Here is a 16,592-nt window from a genome sequence, read left to right on the forward strand (position 1 = left end):
TGAATAAACATACAAAGGATTGCAATGCCTGTTACATGCTAGGATTACAGTGACTTCTGTGACTATGTTTCTGTCAATAAAGCACATGAAAATATGTTCAACCAACCAAAAAGGACGTGTACCAGCCCAAAAGCACCAGTGCTGAAAATCTCTATAGGTGTGCTAGAAAATGATCAGAAAGCTTGTCAGATAGTTTAAGCCAACCTTTCTTGCTGCTACCAAGGGCTACCACTTTTGGCTGATTAATGGAAGTTTCTATCAAGGGTGGCCTCATTTCTGCGATTTTCATTTCTTCATCAGAGGAGAGGTCTTCTGACTCCTGTCGAAGGACAGAAAAAAACATGGCGTACATTTACAGATGTTAGCCAAAGTGAAAAGTTATTATTATCCAACGCAACCTTTAAGTATGCCTGAGCATTTCTGGGGACACACTGCAGTTTCCCCACTTTGTTTTATGACTCCTGTAACTGCTCATACTGCACTGCAGCTGCTTCAGAAAAGAATAGCTTTAACGGGCAGCTTAAGTCAAAAGGCTGGGCTTCAAAAACAGCTACACACCAAGGACTCACCCCCTTCTCCCTCTCCCCTTTGGATCAACAGCATCAGCCGAAAGAAAAGAGTAAGCATACCAACAGCAGCTTATACTCATAGGTTCCTTTTGATGTAGCAACTTATAGTTCCACTTCTAACATTTGGCATAGTGTTGTAATACCTCAAAGGTATTTATATTTTTTAGATTCTGTAACAATATCACATAGTATAATTTAAATGCTAAATTACATACAATGAAGCCCCTGTCCTTAAAGGAGTAAAGTTTCAGAAGAAAGTACATTTTAATTTCCTTCAAATTTACATTTAAAACCACCAACTTCTTGCCCTCCAGACTTGGTTTCCAGAAATTTTCTGTCTAATATTGACTGAAACAACCCTTTTGCAGAAGACATGTCAAAAGGAAGGGCTAAATTAGGTTCTAAGCCCTTTGATATCTCCACTATCATCCTTCATTTACCCAACTTTAAATTAATGAGTTCATCACACTGGTATATAGAATGAGGCAGGAACCAGCTTCTTGGCGTCCTTCAAGATGGTTCGTATTTGATGTTCTCTGAATTACACTGTGAAGCTGCCGATGCAAGCAGGTTCCAATATTATGAACTGCTGTATTTACTCAAAAGACAGACTTTTTAAAAAGCTTCTGGAGCTTTCTAAAAAGGGGGGAGGTTGTTTTCCACTCAGGTACACAGATCTGCTGAGTGTGGAGAGGTGATGCACTACACATGAGGAGAGCTTTGGAGAACGCGCACCAACTCATTCACCAGCAGAGAGGAGTATCAGTGAAAGGGTGCTGCTGTGTCTGCAAATACAGCCTTTCAAGCTGCTTCGCATTTCAAGAGGAGAGAAGAACAGTCACGTGGACTCGCTGGCTAGCTTTAGCTGTTTGTCAAGCGTACCATAATTTTTAATGACTTTTTAAAAGAAATTATTTTAAAATGTATTTTACTATGCTATTTATAACGCTTCTAAATCACACTGCGCGCCCCTGGCTGCCACTTACACTAGGATATAACTACTTAAATACATACCTCAGGCATGTCTTCATGATTAGCAATCGGCACTGGCTTCTCTGAGGTTTTAACTTGGGCATTCATCTGTGAGTTTCCAGAGCTATTCTCAGCCCCTAGTTCGTTAGGCTTCTGCAAGCAATTTCCCATCATGATAGTCTGCTCATTTTCTGTTTTGTTCTTTGCAGTAGTGATTTCTGAAGTCTATGGTAGATTTAAAGACATTAACATTGTTAAAGAAAGCATACTGAAGGAGGCAAAAAAAGCTCAACAGGTTGTTTATAAGAGTGGGTACAGGTTTAAGTAGTCATGGTGGAGGTCCTCCACATCAGTAAGTATAGAGACAACAGGAAGCTACTCCCCTCCTAAAGCACTGGTGATGACCCCAGAGAACAGTATTTTGCCATTAGATCTTAATGCCAATGCATAGTATTCCACCCACCTCAGCTTTCCTCTGTCCTGAATGCTTGACCTTTCCAATCACATCTGCCCCTGTGAGAACCTGGCACTTTAGACTCTTCTAAACTATGCCATTGATTGAAAAAAGGTTAAAATGTGAAAGATCTTTCAAAAAGTGGAAAACACATCTGTTGTAAACTGTGTTCTAACAACTTGGTTCTATTTATTTGTGTATCCTGCCCCTCTCCAATATGCCCAGAGCAGCATTTTAGCCTCACACCACAATGAGAGGCCTAACCAATTCAAATAATAGGGATTTGAACCTAGTTTCCCATTTCCAAATCCATTTCAACCATTATACCACAATGACCCAACACGTTTTATTTATTTAAAACATTTTTGTTCCAACTTTCCACCCCATCGGGGTCCCCAAGGTGGCACACATAAAAATAATACAACATATGCATAGTTAAAAACATTTAAAACTATAAAATAATTCAATGAAAACTCAACACCAAAACTAGGGAGGAGGACCAATAATGGTTATTGGAGACACGCCAAATGAAACAAAAACGTCTTTACCCACTGGCAGAAGACAATGATCGAGCAAGAAAGGTGAATCTCCCTGTGGAGGGAGTTCCAAGGTTTTGGTGCCATGACTAGGAAAGTCCTTTATTGGGTTGCCATCCATGTAGTCTCAGATGGCAGGGGTAACCAAAGCAGGGCCTCTGAGGATGGAGTGGGTAGGTTCATATGGGAGAAGGCGGTCCTTATAAACTTATAAAAAACCCACATAAAATTGGGGGGGATGCATCAAAACTCAGGAATAACAGAAAAGCCAAGATGCTCTACTGTTAAGAATGAAAAAATATTACTGAAGCCACTTCTTAATAATTTCCAGTTATCCTGGTAGTGTTAAATCACTCATAGGCCTACGGCGAGATAAATGCTTTGTGAAATGTATAATTCATACAGCCTTTAATTCATACAGCCTTTATTTAAGGCCAATCAGCAATTTTTTATGGAAACACACAAAGATCCATGGGTCATATTTTAATATTTCATAAAAATGACCACAATATCACAATTGAAAGTTTTTCAAAACAGAAAAAGATATTGATTCTAACCTTTACACCCACATCCTTCACTGAAACTTGATTTTCTTGCTTTGTGTCTTTATGAGCAACTTCTAGATTTTCTTCATCTTTCAATCTGTGCACTATTGTTTGAACTGTTTTGACCATATTCTTCAGCTCATCAGGGTAAGGTGTTGGATATCTCTTCAAATTGCCCTCCTAAGGAAAAGAAACTTCATAAATTAAATATTGCTTCTAATTCTGAACATCACTGACAGACAGACAGGGGAGCAAAGAACCATTCCATCACACTCATGAACCGGCTCTTGACACTGAAACCTCTATACAGCAACAGAGTCTCTTTATTATGTTTCTACCTCATCCTTTCTTTAAGGAACCAGGTGGGTTTAAGGAACACTGGGGGTTCCCAGGTTATCCTTTCATCCAAGCCCCAGCCAAGTCAAGACCTTCTACGCATTCGTTATTTCACATCAGGAACCCATAAATCATTTTACACACAAATAGCTTTGGGTCAAATACTGTGCATGCAGATTTTCTAAGCTAAAACTGTAATTCTCAAGAAATTCACAAGGTGCATAAGGGACCTTGTGGAAGGGGGTGGAAAAAAGGCACTTAGGCCAAAGATTACTGACAGTAAATGATGCTAACCAAAGCAGATGATGATGTTACTTGAAACTTATGAAGTAAACCATGACAGAATAAAGCCATTACATACCCTGGGCGGTGCCTCCCTTTCATCTTTGTCTTCATCACATTCAAAAGCCACCTGAGCTCGTTGTTTCCTTTGTTCTTCCCAAAGTGAAGGATTGAAACTTTCATTATCTGATGTGAACATAACTAGACAAAAGAAAAGTTGATTACTGTGCAAATAAAAGTACTTTATACAAATGATAAATGTTTCATATTAACCACTTTCCTTTTGAATATAGATTGTACTCATTGTGAATGAAAACATGGAAGTTGCCAATTTAAGCACCATCAGAGTTTGACAAACTGGATGCTCAGGTTTTCACAGGTACCATTCATAAGCTGCAAAGTAGGCAATCTTTTGTCAACTGGATCTATGCCCATTCTTCTATGATAAGCAGAAGTTCCCTATTCTAGTAGCAGAAAACAAAACAGGAAAGCGATACCTCACAATTATAAATTGTTTGGCCCCTGTTTAAACCATTGAGTCTAATGATATTGACTTCCTTAGCCTATTTACTTTCAGCTTCTCTAGTTTGAAAAACAAATCTGAGTGATGTGTCACTATATAGCTTTTTGAACTTGTGGGCTTTTCACCTACCCATTCTGCTGAGAATGTATTTGTGGTCTTGGGCCTGGAAACAGATTAGTGTAATTGACAGTATTATCTCTCAGCACTTCCAAGTTACGAAATCATGGGCATTTAAAGGTGCCTCTACTGGTGGAAAAGGGTAGCAGGGCAAAGAGATCTCTAAACAGAGCCTCCCTTCTATCTGGCAGAATTTTTGATGACAAAGTTCTTACCATCTTCAGATCTTGGTTGTTGGGGGAACATGTAATTAGTAAGTACCGTTTTCTGTGTTTCTGGGTCAGCTTCTTTTTGAAGGGGAATGAGCGGTTTAGACTGAAAATGCAAAAGAGGTACAATGCGTTGAGAATGCATATATTGGTCATATTCAGACATTACAAAGAAACAAGAACAAACCAGTAAAGGTTGATTCAACTCAAGCACTTTCTCTCCCCTTCCTCTTCCCATTGTGCCAAGATCACAATTCCAAGCACACCAGAAAGCCTGCAGTCTCAGAGGCACACCAAGGAAGGGGGAGGGAGAACATGAACATGAATACTTTTCATGAACAATTTGTGATATGTGAATACACCTAACACACAATTAATAACAAAGCCTCTGACACTCTTTCTGGCCATAAAATATAAGATGGAATAAATGCATATTCTATAACTCTTCCTGAGCAACACTGATTAATGCACTCCTAGGATAGCTAAAACACAGTGGATATATTTGCAATAGGGATAGCTTTGATAGCTACTGAAGAAACAGATCATTATTCACTATTCTTATTTTTACAGAGATTCTTACCCAAACTTTGCTAAAACACGTCAAAAAGGCAAAAGCAAAAAAAAAAAGCCAGTGCTGCCAAAAATATGCACATAAGAGTACAATGGCAGAACTGGAAAGAAAAACATGCACAGCCAAGCACTTCAAGCATTTTTCTCCTTCAGCACTTTCTACTACTACACACACACGCCATGATTTAGATTCAGAAATAGCTTGTCTTTTTAGAATGGGAACTGCTAGTACACAAAAAAAAAATCCCAGCCAACGCATGTAACCCCCTACCACTCATTCATGTTAGTTCCTTTGGGTCCTGAATTTGACAATTTGTATCACTGTCCAAATGTCAAAGCAAAAAAAAAAGTTACTGTTTAAACTATACCCACATTCTTTTCCTACAATATATACTCACTGCCTTTCTTACTAATGCTAGTGCTGAAAGAGAAAAACACACCTACTTAACTACAGGCCAAACAAACAGGCCATGGACACTGTTGGATATCACAGATTCTATAGAGAGATAAACTAGTTTAACTGCACTGAAGTATCACACACATTCGAGGCAGCTGAAAAAGCTGCACTGCTCTACAAGAATTTTGTGGATATTTGGACTGTAAACTCTTTTGGACTGCAGCCTCTTTAGGACACACACCTGTTTGCAGAACATGAATAACCGTCCTTCGTCACTTAAGAGTTCCCATGCACAGCTGCCAATAAAGAGTTGGATCAAACATTTTCTGCAGGCTGAAAAGTACTTCCACCAGTAGAGAGGTTGACAATTTTCACTGACTTCCTCTTCGCAATATACACACCCTCACTCTGCACCGGATCATTCCCTGATCCATGCTGGCAGCTTGTGGGGGGGCGTACTGGGCTGCAGCAGGAGAGCAGGAAATTCCCTTCTTCTTGCTAATTTCTGCTCATATTAAAAAGTGTCTTTTGACTCATGAGAAAGACAGCAGGTACATTTGTTTCAATTACTTTTACGAGAAATTACCAATGTAGGAACGATCGTTATATTCAAGCTTAATTTTTTAGAAGGTGATTGGTTCAGGTCTAATTGCTAATTTTTACAAGCTTGGTTTGGAGAAAGTACAATTCAAAATATCCAGTTGTATTTATATAATGCCCACCTGATTGTCTGATAACCACATAGCAGTCAACTGTTGCAGCTTTGTAAAGCTATAAGGCAAATATTTCATTCTGTGAATTAAAAAAAAGAAACACAAGAATGAGTGTCAAGATTAATGCCATTTTACTTAGACACCATGATGCACTTGTTAACCATCTTTATTCCGCCCCTTCTCCAAGGAGTACAGAGTGATACTCATAGGTCCTGCCCTACCCATTTCTTCCCTTATAACACCCTTACGCAATAGGATAAGTTGAGGGTTTACTGCCCCAAGGTCACCCACTGAATGTTCATTATCCACTAGTTTTCATATATCCCGCAGAAGAATGCAAGTCACAAACCTATTATCACTTAGATTAATAACTTTTAATTTCTGCATATCACCCATTTCCTCCGGGAGAAACTCCAGCTTATTTGAATGCAGAAACAGAACAGTTACATGTTTCCAGTTGCCAATCTGGAAAAGAAAAAAAAAACCTGATTACTCAGCAAATGAAAGTATTAAATGCAGAATGTTTTAACACTGTTTTAATGCTGCGGCTGGGGTTTTAATAGATTGTTAATTATAATTATTTTAATGCTGTTTTTCTAGTGACCCACCTGAAGCATGTCTCTGAAGAGGCAGCGCATACACTTTCTAAATAAACATTCAACGGTACCTTATGCTCGCCAGGATTCACATTATTGAGGATATAAAAGGAAAAGGAGAATGAAAGGCTATGGCGCGGAAGGGGGAAATACAGAGTACCCTTATCTGACCCTTGGCAGTACAGGTGGGGAAAATGCTCTGCTCCACAAGAAGAGAATTGCATCACAATGAGATCATGTACTTTGCTCACCTAAGGACTGCAGGCCAGATTTGCCCTTGGCAGCCAGCCTTCCCAGGCTGTAATTGGCTCTTAGGTCACTGGGAGCCCAGGGATCTGATACGGCAGAAAGTGAGAGGAGGGATCAAAGTACACATTGTCAGTACAGTCCTAAGAAGAGTTACAGCCCTCCTAAGTCCATTGAAATCAATGGGCTTCCTAAGGCGTAACTCTGCTTAGGACAGCACAGTAAACCTCTGTGCTGCTGTGCAGATGACTCAGCACCAACACCTCTCAGAGGAATGCAGATGCAAGCAGACGGTGATCACACCCATCCATAGCGTTGCTCTGTTGCAGAGTTTGCATCTGATGTAGACTTGAGCCCCAAGTTTGCATTACTGCAGATGCAACTCATCAAAGGGTGGACAGATTTTTAAAAAGGCTAATTTACAGAATTTTAATCAAAGTGTTCCATTATTTTGACACTTCCCCAAATAAAAGTGTATACTGATTGACTGTGATAACCATAAATATTCACAACATGATAGAGCCTTTATGCAACCTCAGATAGTACACTGTATGTTGCTTAAACATTTTGCTTACTATTTTGTTATTTTAGAAAATAATATAAGACTCCTTATTTTCATATTGTACTACAGATGAATAAGAGCCCCATGGCGCAGAGTGGTAAGCTGCAGTTCTACAGTCAAAAGCTCTACTGACGACCTGAGTTTGATCCGGACAGAAGTCGGTTTCAGGTAGCCGGCTCAAGGTTGACTCAGTCTTCCATCCTTCCGAGGTCGGTAAAATGAGTACCCAGCTTGCTGGGGGTAAAGGGAAGATGACTGGGGAAGGCACTGGCAAACCACCCCGCAAACATAGTCTGCCTAGTAAACATCGGGATGTGACATCACCTCATGGATCAAGAATGACCCGGTGCTTGCACAGAGGACTACCTTTACCTTTACTACAGATGAATCCAAAGTGCCTCTTACAGCTCACAGTTGTGACTGGTTTTTATAGACAGTTTAGGGTTGCCAACCTCCAGGTAGTAGCTGGAAATCTCCTGCTATTAACAACTGATCACCAGCTGATAGAGATCAGTTCACCTGGAGAAAATGGCTGCTTTGGCAATTGGACTGTATGGCATTGAAGTCCCTCCCCTCCCCAAACCCCACCCGCCACAGGATCAGCCCCAAAAACCTCCCACCAGTGGCTAAGAGGGACCTGGCAACCCTAAGGCAGTTGCTGGTTAGAATTAACACTAAAAGGTGCTTCTTTCTTTCAGTATCTCCTTTGGTGTATAACCACTACGCCCTACCCCATCTCACAAAAACGTAAGTAATCTCAACTAGCAACAAGTGATGGTGGTAGTCACTGACCTGATAATGTAAATGGAAAAGTGTCCAAGTTATCTGAATGGTAGACTTAAATACTTATTAGTAGAGTACTGAGCAAATTGGAGAGGCCAGATAAATAGGCATAAAATACTAATAAAATGTGGGCTGTCTCCGACATTTTATTGAGGGGAGGGGGCTGTGGCTCAGTGGTAGAGCATCTGCTTTGCATACAGAAGGTTCCAGGTTCAATCCCCAACATCTCCAGTTAAAAGAGACAAGGCGAGTAGGTGATGTGAAAGACCTCTGCCTGAGACCCTGGAGAGGCGCTGCTGGTCTGAGTAGACAATACTGACCTTGCTGGACTAAGGGTCTGATTCAGTAGAAGGCAGCTTCATGTGTTGTCCACCTATCAACTCCTCAATTTTTCCTTAAAAAGCTTTTTCTAAGTTCACAATTATAGTCAGAAATTCAGTTTTATAAGACTACTGTATTTTCTGGCGTATAAGATTACTTATTACCAGGAAAATCTTCTCAAAAGTCGGGGGTTGTCTTATACGCCGGGGGTCGTCTTATACGCCGGATGCTGAATTCTGAGCCGGACTGGAAAATCTGCCTGGGGAGCCGCCTCAGCTCTGTCCATGTCCGCTGGAGGAGGGAGGGGAAGCGAGCCCTGCGAGGGCGCTCACTGCCCGGCTCGGAGTCGGAGCCAGGCGCGCCAGGGTGCATGGAGGGAAGTGCTCGGCTGCGCTCCAGTGGCAGCGCAAGGCAGGCAGGCGGCTGGCCGGCCGGCTGGCCAAGGTGGCCACTCTCTTCTCCCAGCACAGGGTGTTTTGGCTGCCACCTAGCACACCCAACATGCTCCCTTTCCTCCCCGGCCTCCGCTTCAGCTTCTGTCTTTATGGGCTTCCCTCCCCTCCAAACCCTCCTTTAGCCCCGCCCTCTGCGGGCCGTCGGCTCAGTCCTCCCCTTGCCTTTAGCCTCGCCCTTCTCGAGGACCCTTACTCTCGCCCCTGTCCCTCTCTTCTTCCCCGTTCCCTTCTCCCCTCGCCGACTCCCCCCGAGAGCCACGTCCCGCCACTTCAGGCTCCCACCCTCCCACTGGAGCCCAGGGCTGAGCCTTGGCTACAGCCGGCGTCTCTGGCTGCGGGGCTCCCGCTGCCCGGGGAGGCTCCCTCCCTGCCTCGCCTCCAGGATTTGCTCCGGCCGGGTCGGGTCGGCACACACTCTTCCATGCCGGGAGGTCGGCCCCCGGCCTCCTCCTGTTCCGCCCGCCAGCCCTACCTCCCGGCACGCTGCCAGCTCGTCCGGCCGCCCCCGCCCCCTCTTTCTCCCGCTCCGGTAAGTGGTGTTGTTTTCCCGGGGGTTGAGCCACCCCAGGAGGACCGGGGGTGGCCGCGGGGTTGCGGCGCAGTCCCGAGGGCCGGCCCCAGGCCGCGGACTCAGGACAATCCCAAACTCTATATTTTAACTGTAAAAATGGGGGGTCGTCTTATACGCCCAGTCGTCTTGTACGCCGGAAAATACGGTATATGTTTGCTTTATGTTCTCATGTCACAAACAAGATTATTCTGAAAGAAAAATTATATAGGAAGTTTAGCACACATTTAAAAGAATCCAATTTTAATCCCTCCTGTGAAAGGATTTGTCTTATTAATATTATGGAATTTACGGAAACACTTGGCCCTTCTGTCACTAGAACACGTTATGCCTACTGGTAACTGTTTCAACAGCTGCTTCAATCATCAATTTATTCCCGAAACCAAAGAAACTATTTTAAGCTATTAAAACTGTACTTAATCATTTTAAAAGAGCATTAAGACAGAGCTCTGGAACTGGGGGAAATCAAGTAACCCATGTAGTTCCTACTTAATGCAGTATAGAAGAATATTGCAATGTGTGCTTTCTTTTGATGTACCTTCTTTAGCAGTTCACCTATAAAAGCTTTTTAAATAATGAAACAGCAGAAGATCTTTAGAATACTGACAGTGCAATCCAGTTCCAGAAGGATTGTTCCAGCCCTCTAAGTTTGCTGGACTCAGAGGGTGTAACTCTGCTGAGGATTGCGAATCTCTAAAATGCAAGAGGTATAGAAGATATTTCATTATCCATCTTTAACAGGTGGCTTTTAACACTAGGGAACTACAGTTACAAGCTTTGACAGACTTCCTATATCTAGAAATTTTATTTTACTGGATGGAAGACTACTGTCACTGCAAAGGCTATGTCCTAGGGTCATAAAAATTGCTGGCAACTTCCTTTCTATAGATGTTACAGTGAGGAAACCACTGATCTTTTAACTACCCATAGTTATGCTTTCACATGTTCTTCTGCGTGGATCTTAACTATAATTCGTATTAATGCTAAACCAAACAGAACTCACCTGAAAGCTACAGGGCCACAATTCTGTATCTGCTGCTATGTATCATAGCTATGGAATAAGATAGGTGTAACATATACCGAGTAGTGGCATTAACGTGGAAGTACAGCACACTCACTGCATTCAGTAAAAAGGTAAAGGTCCCTTGTGCAAGCACTGGGTCATTCCTGACCCATGGGGTGACGTCACATCCCGACATTTACTAGGCAGACTTTGTTTTACAGGGTGGTTTTGCCAGTGCCTTCCTCAGTCATCTTCCCTTTACCCCCAGCAAGCTGGGTACTCATTTTACTGACCTCGGAAGGATGGAAGGCTGAGTCAACCTTGAGCCGGCTACCTGAAACCAACTTCCGTTGGGATCGAACACAGGTCGTGAACAGAGCTTGGACTGCAGTACTGCAGCTTACCACTCTGCGCCACAGGGCTCTTAATTCAGTAAAGATACCCTCTAATCCTCAAACTCTAAAAATAATTCCTCAAGAAGCCAAGAAGAGAAAAAGTTTTAGTTAAGAAGGCAATGAACAAAAAGATAACTATTCTCATAATGCTTCTTAAGACCTAAAAAACCAAGTGGCACACATGAAGCAGGGGGAGAAGATCATGATGGATTGCCTAAGCTAGTGTTTTATGTGCCCACGTGCACGGCTGTCATTTCAGCTATGAGGCTAGGCTTATCCGACAGCTATGGGAACATGTTAAGAGCTCTCCTTTTCTATTATATCTGCCTTCACCTAAAAGTACATTCCTGCTCCCAAGTTCATCCATATTTCTGAGCTGCAATATAACAGCAACGCCGGCAGGCAAGAGTTGTCATGTTTTCGCATTCTATATCTTATTAGTTTCTTTATCTTAGTGATTACAGACTCGGGAATTTATACAGGTAGAGCTATGCATCACAAAATTTCAGCTGCTGAGTGTTCATAGAAGAAGGGCACAACACAGATAAAATATAGTTTAATACCCAGGATATTAGATAATCTGATTAACGTGTCACTGAATACGAACATACCTCTGGTGGCAACTGAGTTAAAAAGTTATGATCTGCAGCAAAGGTCCTTATATTACAGAGCTGGCCAATTGACGAAGGCAAAGCTTCAATCTCATTGAAGCTACAGTCCAGTTCTTCAACAGATGTTAACCTGAATAAATAGGAATCCGTTTTTTTAAAAAGTGCAGCTTACTTAGCATCATTTTAAAATCAAACACAAAAATTACACACGGGACCAATTCGTAATACAAAGTGGAAATTGAATGCTGAACGGCAAGCCCTGAAGTTCTTCAGAGCTACTGAAGGCTGCCCTTTTAAATATAGACCAAGGCACATGACCCAAGCTACCTGCAGAACTTCTCCCAAACTCTTTAAGCCCAATGGATACACTAGAGCAGTGATACCCAGTGTGTTTTGTATGTTTACTGTATGCTCCAGGGAGGTAGAAGATAGCCAGGAATGGCTATTTGCTTTGGGGAAGAAGCAAATGGGTACCACGAAACAGCAGGGTGAGCATAGACACATTTTCTAATGGTTTTTGTGGCACCTGTTTGCTTCTTCCCCAAAGCAAATAGCCAGTCTAGGTTTTCTTCTACCTCACCGTAGCAGAAAGCATCACCTTTATCTACAGGAAACACACGTTTAGAAGCTGCCTCCATGCATGGATTGCAACCTCCCAACATCTTATGATTAGCCCCACTATACCAGAGCAAATGTTTTGTAGTAAGACCCATTCCCTGTTCTCAAAATAGTCAAAACCATTCAAGTGCCCAAAGTTCAATGAGGTCAGGGACTCCTGTGCTAATTTGCCAGAGAAGAGAATAACCACCTAAATTGAAGGCATTAGAGAACAAAAGCATCTACCACTCTTAGAATGTAGAAGATCATGCAGAAATACCTACCCTCCTATGGAGTCTGGCAAATACATTAGCTGATTCTCATCAATTTTAAGAATTGCTAATTTCTTTAGAGAACCTGTTACAAAAAAAAAACTCATTAAAAATTCATATGAGAACAGAAACTCCTACTTATAAGAGGGGCGGATTTGAGGAGCACAGGAGCATAGGCATAAATAAATGATCAATTTGGTTGTGAACTGCCCCCCACCCCCAATCCATGTAACAGAAGAGAGTAGATAGCAACAGTTCGTTATTTCTTGTAGGCCTGAAGTATCAGGGAAAATGTTCAGCACCTGTATTATGTTTTAGGGGTTTTTTTTGTATGTGTATTTTAGCTTTGGTTTTAATGGTCTTTTAAGATGTGTTTTTATTATGCATGTTTTCAATTGGTTAGCGGCCTTGGTGGCCCTGATGACAGCAGAAATGCTGGGTATAAACTCAGTATACAAATAAGTATGCCTGTTGTATTATAAATTAAGTTCTCCTCATGAACATTTCCCCTTTGTGGACAGTATATACCTAGGTATTCCTTGGAAAGATATTTCAAACATAGTTTTCCTCTAATTAGCAAGCGTCCTCCGTGCATACCATCAACTACGATGTTTTCATTTGTAAGCCTCTGTTTAACATGCTGCTAGCCATTCTCGTACCTCCTTTAACAGCTTCAAAACCATATTTTCCAGCCATAATAAAACAAATATATTTATCTAGATTATGGCCCAGGAAATGTCACTGGTTCAACACACTGATCGAGATCTAATTCCAAATACAAACAGTATTTTCACAAGTGCATTTGCATTTTTTGTGTCTGTGTCTAGTATGTCCATTTGTAGAATAAAAATTTATTTTGATTTTTTTGCCAGTGCAATTTTAATAGGATTAGTATAGTTCTGTGAGGGGTTTTTTTAATAGTTTTTTGAAGTATTTATAATTTAGCAGACAATACAAACCAATAGACTCTGGTAGCTGCTGAAGTGAATTACTGGACAACAGTAGGTCTTGTAAACTTTCACATCCAGAAACGCCTTCTTCAAGTGTTTCAATGTTGTTTTTGGAAACATCCAAGTAAGTCAATTGCTTCAAACTGCCCATAAACTAAAAGTGAAAAGCATCAGTTCAATAAACTTCATTATGAAAATATGAATAGTGAGTTCTGACTATGGGTACATTTGAAATGTACTCTAACAGCTCTACATTTGTAATGACATATCAGGATGGTAATATTTGCCTTCTAGAAACACAGCAGTGTGCGCATATTTTCATTTATGCTCAAAACCCAAATCTAAGAAAATGTGTTACAGATATTTTGTTCCAAAATCCTACTTCAAAATACTGTTTATATAGATGAACCTCTCCTCACATGAAGTACAAATTCTGGACAAACAAAGATTACGCCTCAGAGAGGATGAAAACTTCCTGCTAGGATCTGAAAGAGGCATACCCTTTCATTTTACCTTAGGCTAAGAGAAAGTGAGCAGGCTTAAGGTCACTCAGCAAGGTTTCGTGGCAGAGGGTGAACTTGAACCCGGCTCTTACCGATCATAGTCTGATGCTTTGACCACTCTACTACATTCTCTCTCATAACTTAACTGTCATTTAAACATGCCATTGTACAGATAAAATAAAACATTTTTAAAAAATGCATACCCCTGGAATAAGAATTAGTCTGTTACCATCCATCCAGAATTCTTTTAACCCACTTAACTGTTCAAGAACTTCAGGCTGTTAAAACAAAAAAAATGGAAAATGTACTGTAAATTTAATTTATTACAAAACAAAGTATTTCTCTATATAGTACACTCTGGTGTTTTCATTCTGACTAGACATGTTCAAATTTTGTCAACTACAATGTTCAGCAAGCCACTGAATTCAAGTGATCTACAAGACTGAAAGCTGCTGAATCTTCCAGAATCTTTTCATTGTATACGTGAACGCAAAATCAGATAGTCTGATTTTGTTTTTCATTATACTTGGATAAATTAAGTGTTTATTGTGCATGTGTACCACAAATGGTTACTACATAGTCAAATATGAATACTGCTTGTTTAGAAGTGTATGCAAATATTTTCTATGTATCACTCAAAATGCAATACTGAAAGAAAATGAAAGCTACATAATGCAGACAGTTTTAAAAATAGATTCCTTTAAAGCATTAAGATACAGGCAGCAGTTGCTCCACAAAATAGTAGTTAAGCTGATTTTTATATGTGACACTGATTAAAAATAGACTCACAGATAAGAGGTTTTAAGAAAGCTGTGTTACTTAGCTAGAACTCACCACTTCTGTGAATTCATTACTTCCCAGGTCCAGTCTCTCCAACTGAGTCAGTCTGCTCATGGTTCTGTAAAGGAAAGGGATTAATAAAGAATTAGGATTAAGAAAACACCAGTTATATCCAATCTCCTTGTGTTTACACTGATGCATCTTTTTAATCAACATTAGATACTCAAGCAGGTCCATAAAACAGATGACAGAGTCAGATTTTCATAGACCATTAAACAATCATACATCAGTGATCCTGCAGATAACGGCAAAGCAAAAAGTAGAAGTTCAGTGTGTGAGTGTGTGCAGGGGTGTTAATTAAACTTATGTTTAATTAAAACATAAGTCTCAGTCCTCGTTCCGAAAATTATTCCTCCTTAAACTGCCTTGAAAGACTACTACTGTGAGGCAATTAATGCTGCAGATCAGTTAGGCATTTCTGAAGCAGTATGACCTTTGTCTTAAAACTGCTGCATATCATGGATTGCTATGCAGATCCAAGAGATTGTCAAAAAAACAACCCAGTATCTATTTACTCATAACCTCTCATGCCTATTATTTAACCAGTTTCCAGCACTTTCATTCCAGTTCACATAAAAAATCAGATAATGCAACAAATTTACTGAGCATTTATTGTAAATAGAAAGGCGAGGATGTAAATATAAATACATTCAAATAAACAAAGCCTATCTTTGATAGAAGCCTTGAGAGCTAAGGAATTAAGCTATTGGTTTTAGTAATGATAGCCAGCTATGTCAACCAATCTACTACCACCCACATACAACACAAAATTGTCAGAGGCTCCAGCAGCCTTGAAGTACCCCCATAACATTCAAGGAAAAAACGTTTCAAAGGCAGAGGACTTGTCCTGTTCCCCTGGGATAGGTCCCATCCAAATAGAAAGACCAAGTCCTGCACACCACTTAAAATTATTGCAAGGAGGAGGAATGATGGAAGGGTAAAGAGGGCAGGTGCAGTCTATGAGCTGCCAACTGGCCACCTCTGGCTTATGATCTACTCGTATTCGGCAAAGCACCCCTAAAGTGTCCCTAAATTAAGATAATTGTATAGCACTCAATAATCATAATCAGTTCTTTGTAGAAATCATCTTGGTTTTACAAATATCTCTTCACAGTGACTGTGAACTCCACCTAACATACAAAAAGAACATTTTATAAAAGGGCTACCATTCATTATCTACATGTGCAGTATTTAGTCTTATTTTTAAATCCTGGCAACTGTGTAGTATAATGCTTCATACAAATAAGTTCTCTAATTCAGCTGCAAACTAAATAAATGGACAACAAAGAACTTTATATGATTTACATTGATTACATTTAAGCAACCAGCTTATTCCATACAGGTTAAAATAAGCTCAAACTACAGTGTGTTTAATACAGCACACAGATGATTTAAGGTTCTTCACACTAATTATACAATTTGTTAACAGATCTAACAACAGTTTGCATTACAGTATTAAATAAGTGCAAGCCTAATTAAGCAAAAAGTGCTAAATCCTTGTTTTTCAAATCTACTTATATCAACATAGACTAAAAATATGTTAATTAAATGTTAGATTTTTTTAAAAAAATTAACATGACACTTGCCCTTAAAGCATTCTTTTTTTAATGCAGTATCTCACATTTTCTTCAGTGGATTTTATTTATCCAGAAGCTACATACATTTCT

At 40.4% G+C, this 16,592-nt stretch overlaps 1 protein-coding gene across 2 annotated transcripts in view; it reads right to left on the reverse strand.

Moving 5' to 3' along the window:
* Nucleotides 1-16,592, reverse strand: part of ERBIN (erbb2 interacting protein) — a 91,595-nt gene that overhangs the window by 28,433 nt on the left and 46,570 nt on the right. For both annotated transcript variants that reach the window (XM_056849250.1, XM_056849249.1), the window contains exons 8-19: nucleotides 14,920-14,983; nucleotides 14,289-14,363; nucleotides 13,592-13,736; nucleotides 12,645-12,717; nucleotides 11,764-11,893; nucleotides 6,573-6,688; nucleotides 6,233-6,302; nucleotides 4,550-4,649; nucleotides 3,774-3,895; nucleotides 3,089-3,256; nucleotides 1,584-1,766; nucleotides 205-319 (exon numbers count right to left, since the gene is read on the reverse strand). In XM_056849250.1, coding sequence (XP_056705228.1) covers nucleotides 205-319; nucleotides 1,584-1,766; nucleotides 3,089-3,256; nucleotides 3,774-3,895; nucleotides 4,550-4,649; nucleotides 6,233-6,302; nucleotides 6,573-6,688; nucleotides 11,764-11,893; nucleotides 12,645-12,717; nucleotides 13,592-13,736; nucleotides 14,289-14,363; nucleotides 14,920-14,983 — 1,361 coding nt within the window. The remainder of the gene's footprint in view (nucleotides 1-204; nucleotides 320-1,583; nucleotides 1,767-3,088; nucleotides 3,257-3,773; nucleotides 3,896-4,549; nucleotides 4,650-6,232; nucleotides 6,303-6,572; nucleotides 6,689-11,763; nucleotides 11,894-12,644; nucleotides 12,718-13,591; nucleotides 13,737-14,288; nucleotides 14,364-14,919; nucleotides 14,984-16,592) is intronic.

Source organism: Euleptes europaea, chromosome 4 (genome assembly GCF_029931775.1).
Source record: "Euleptes europaea isolate rEulEur1 chromosome 4, rEulEur1.hap1, whole genome shotgun sequence".
NCBI lineage: Eukaryota > Metazoa > Chordata > Lepidosauria > Squamata > Sphaerodactylidae > Euleptes > Euleptes europaea.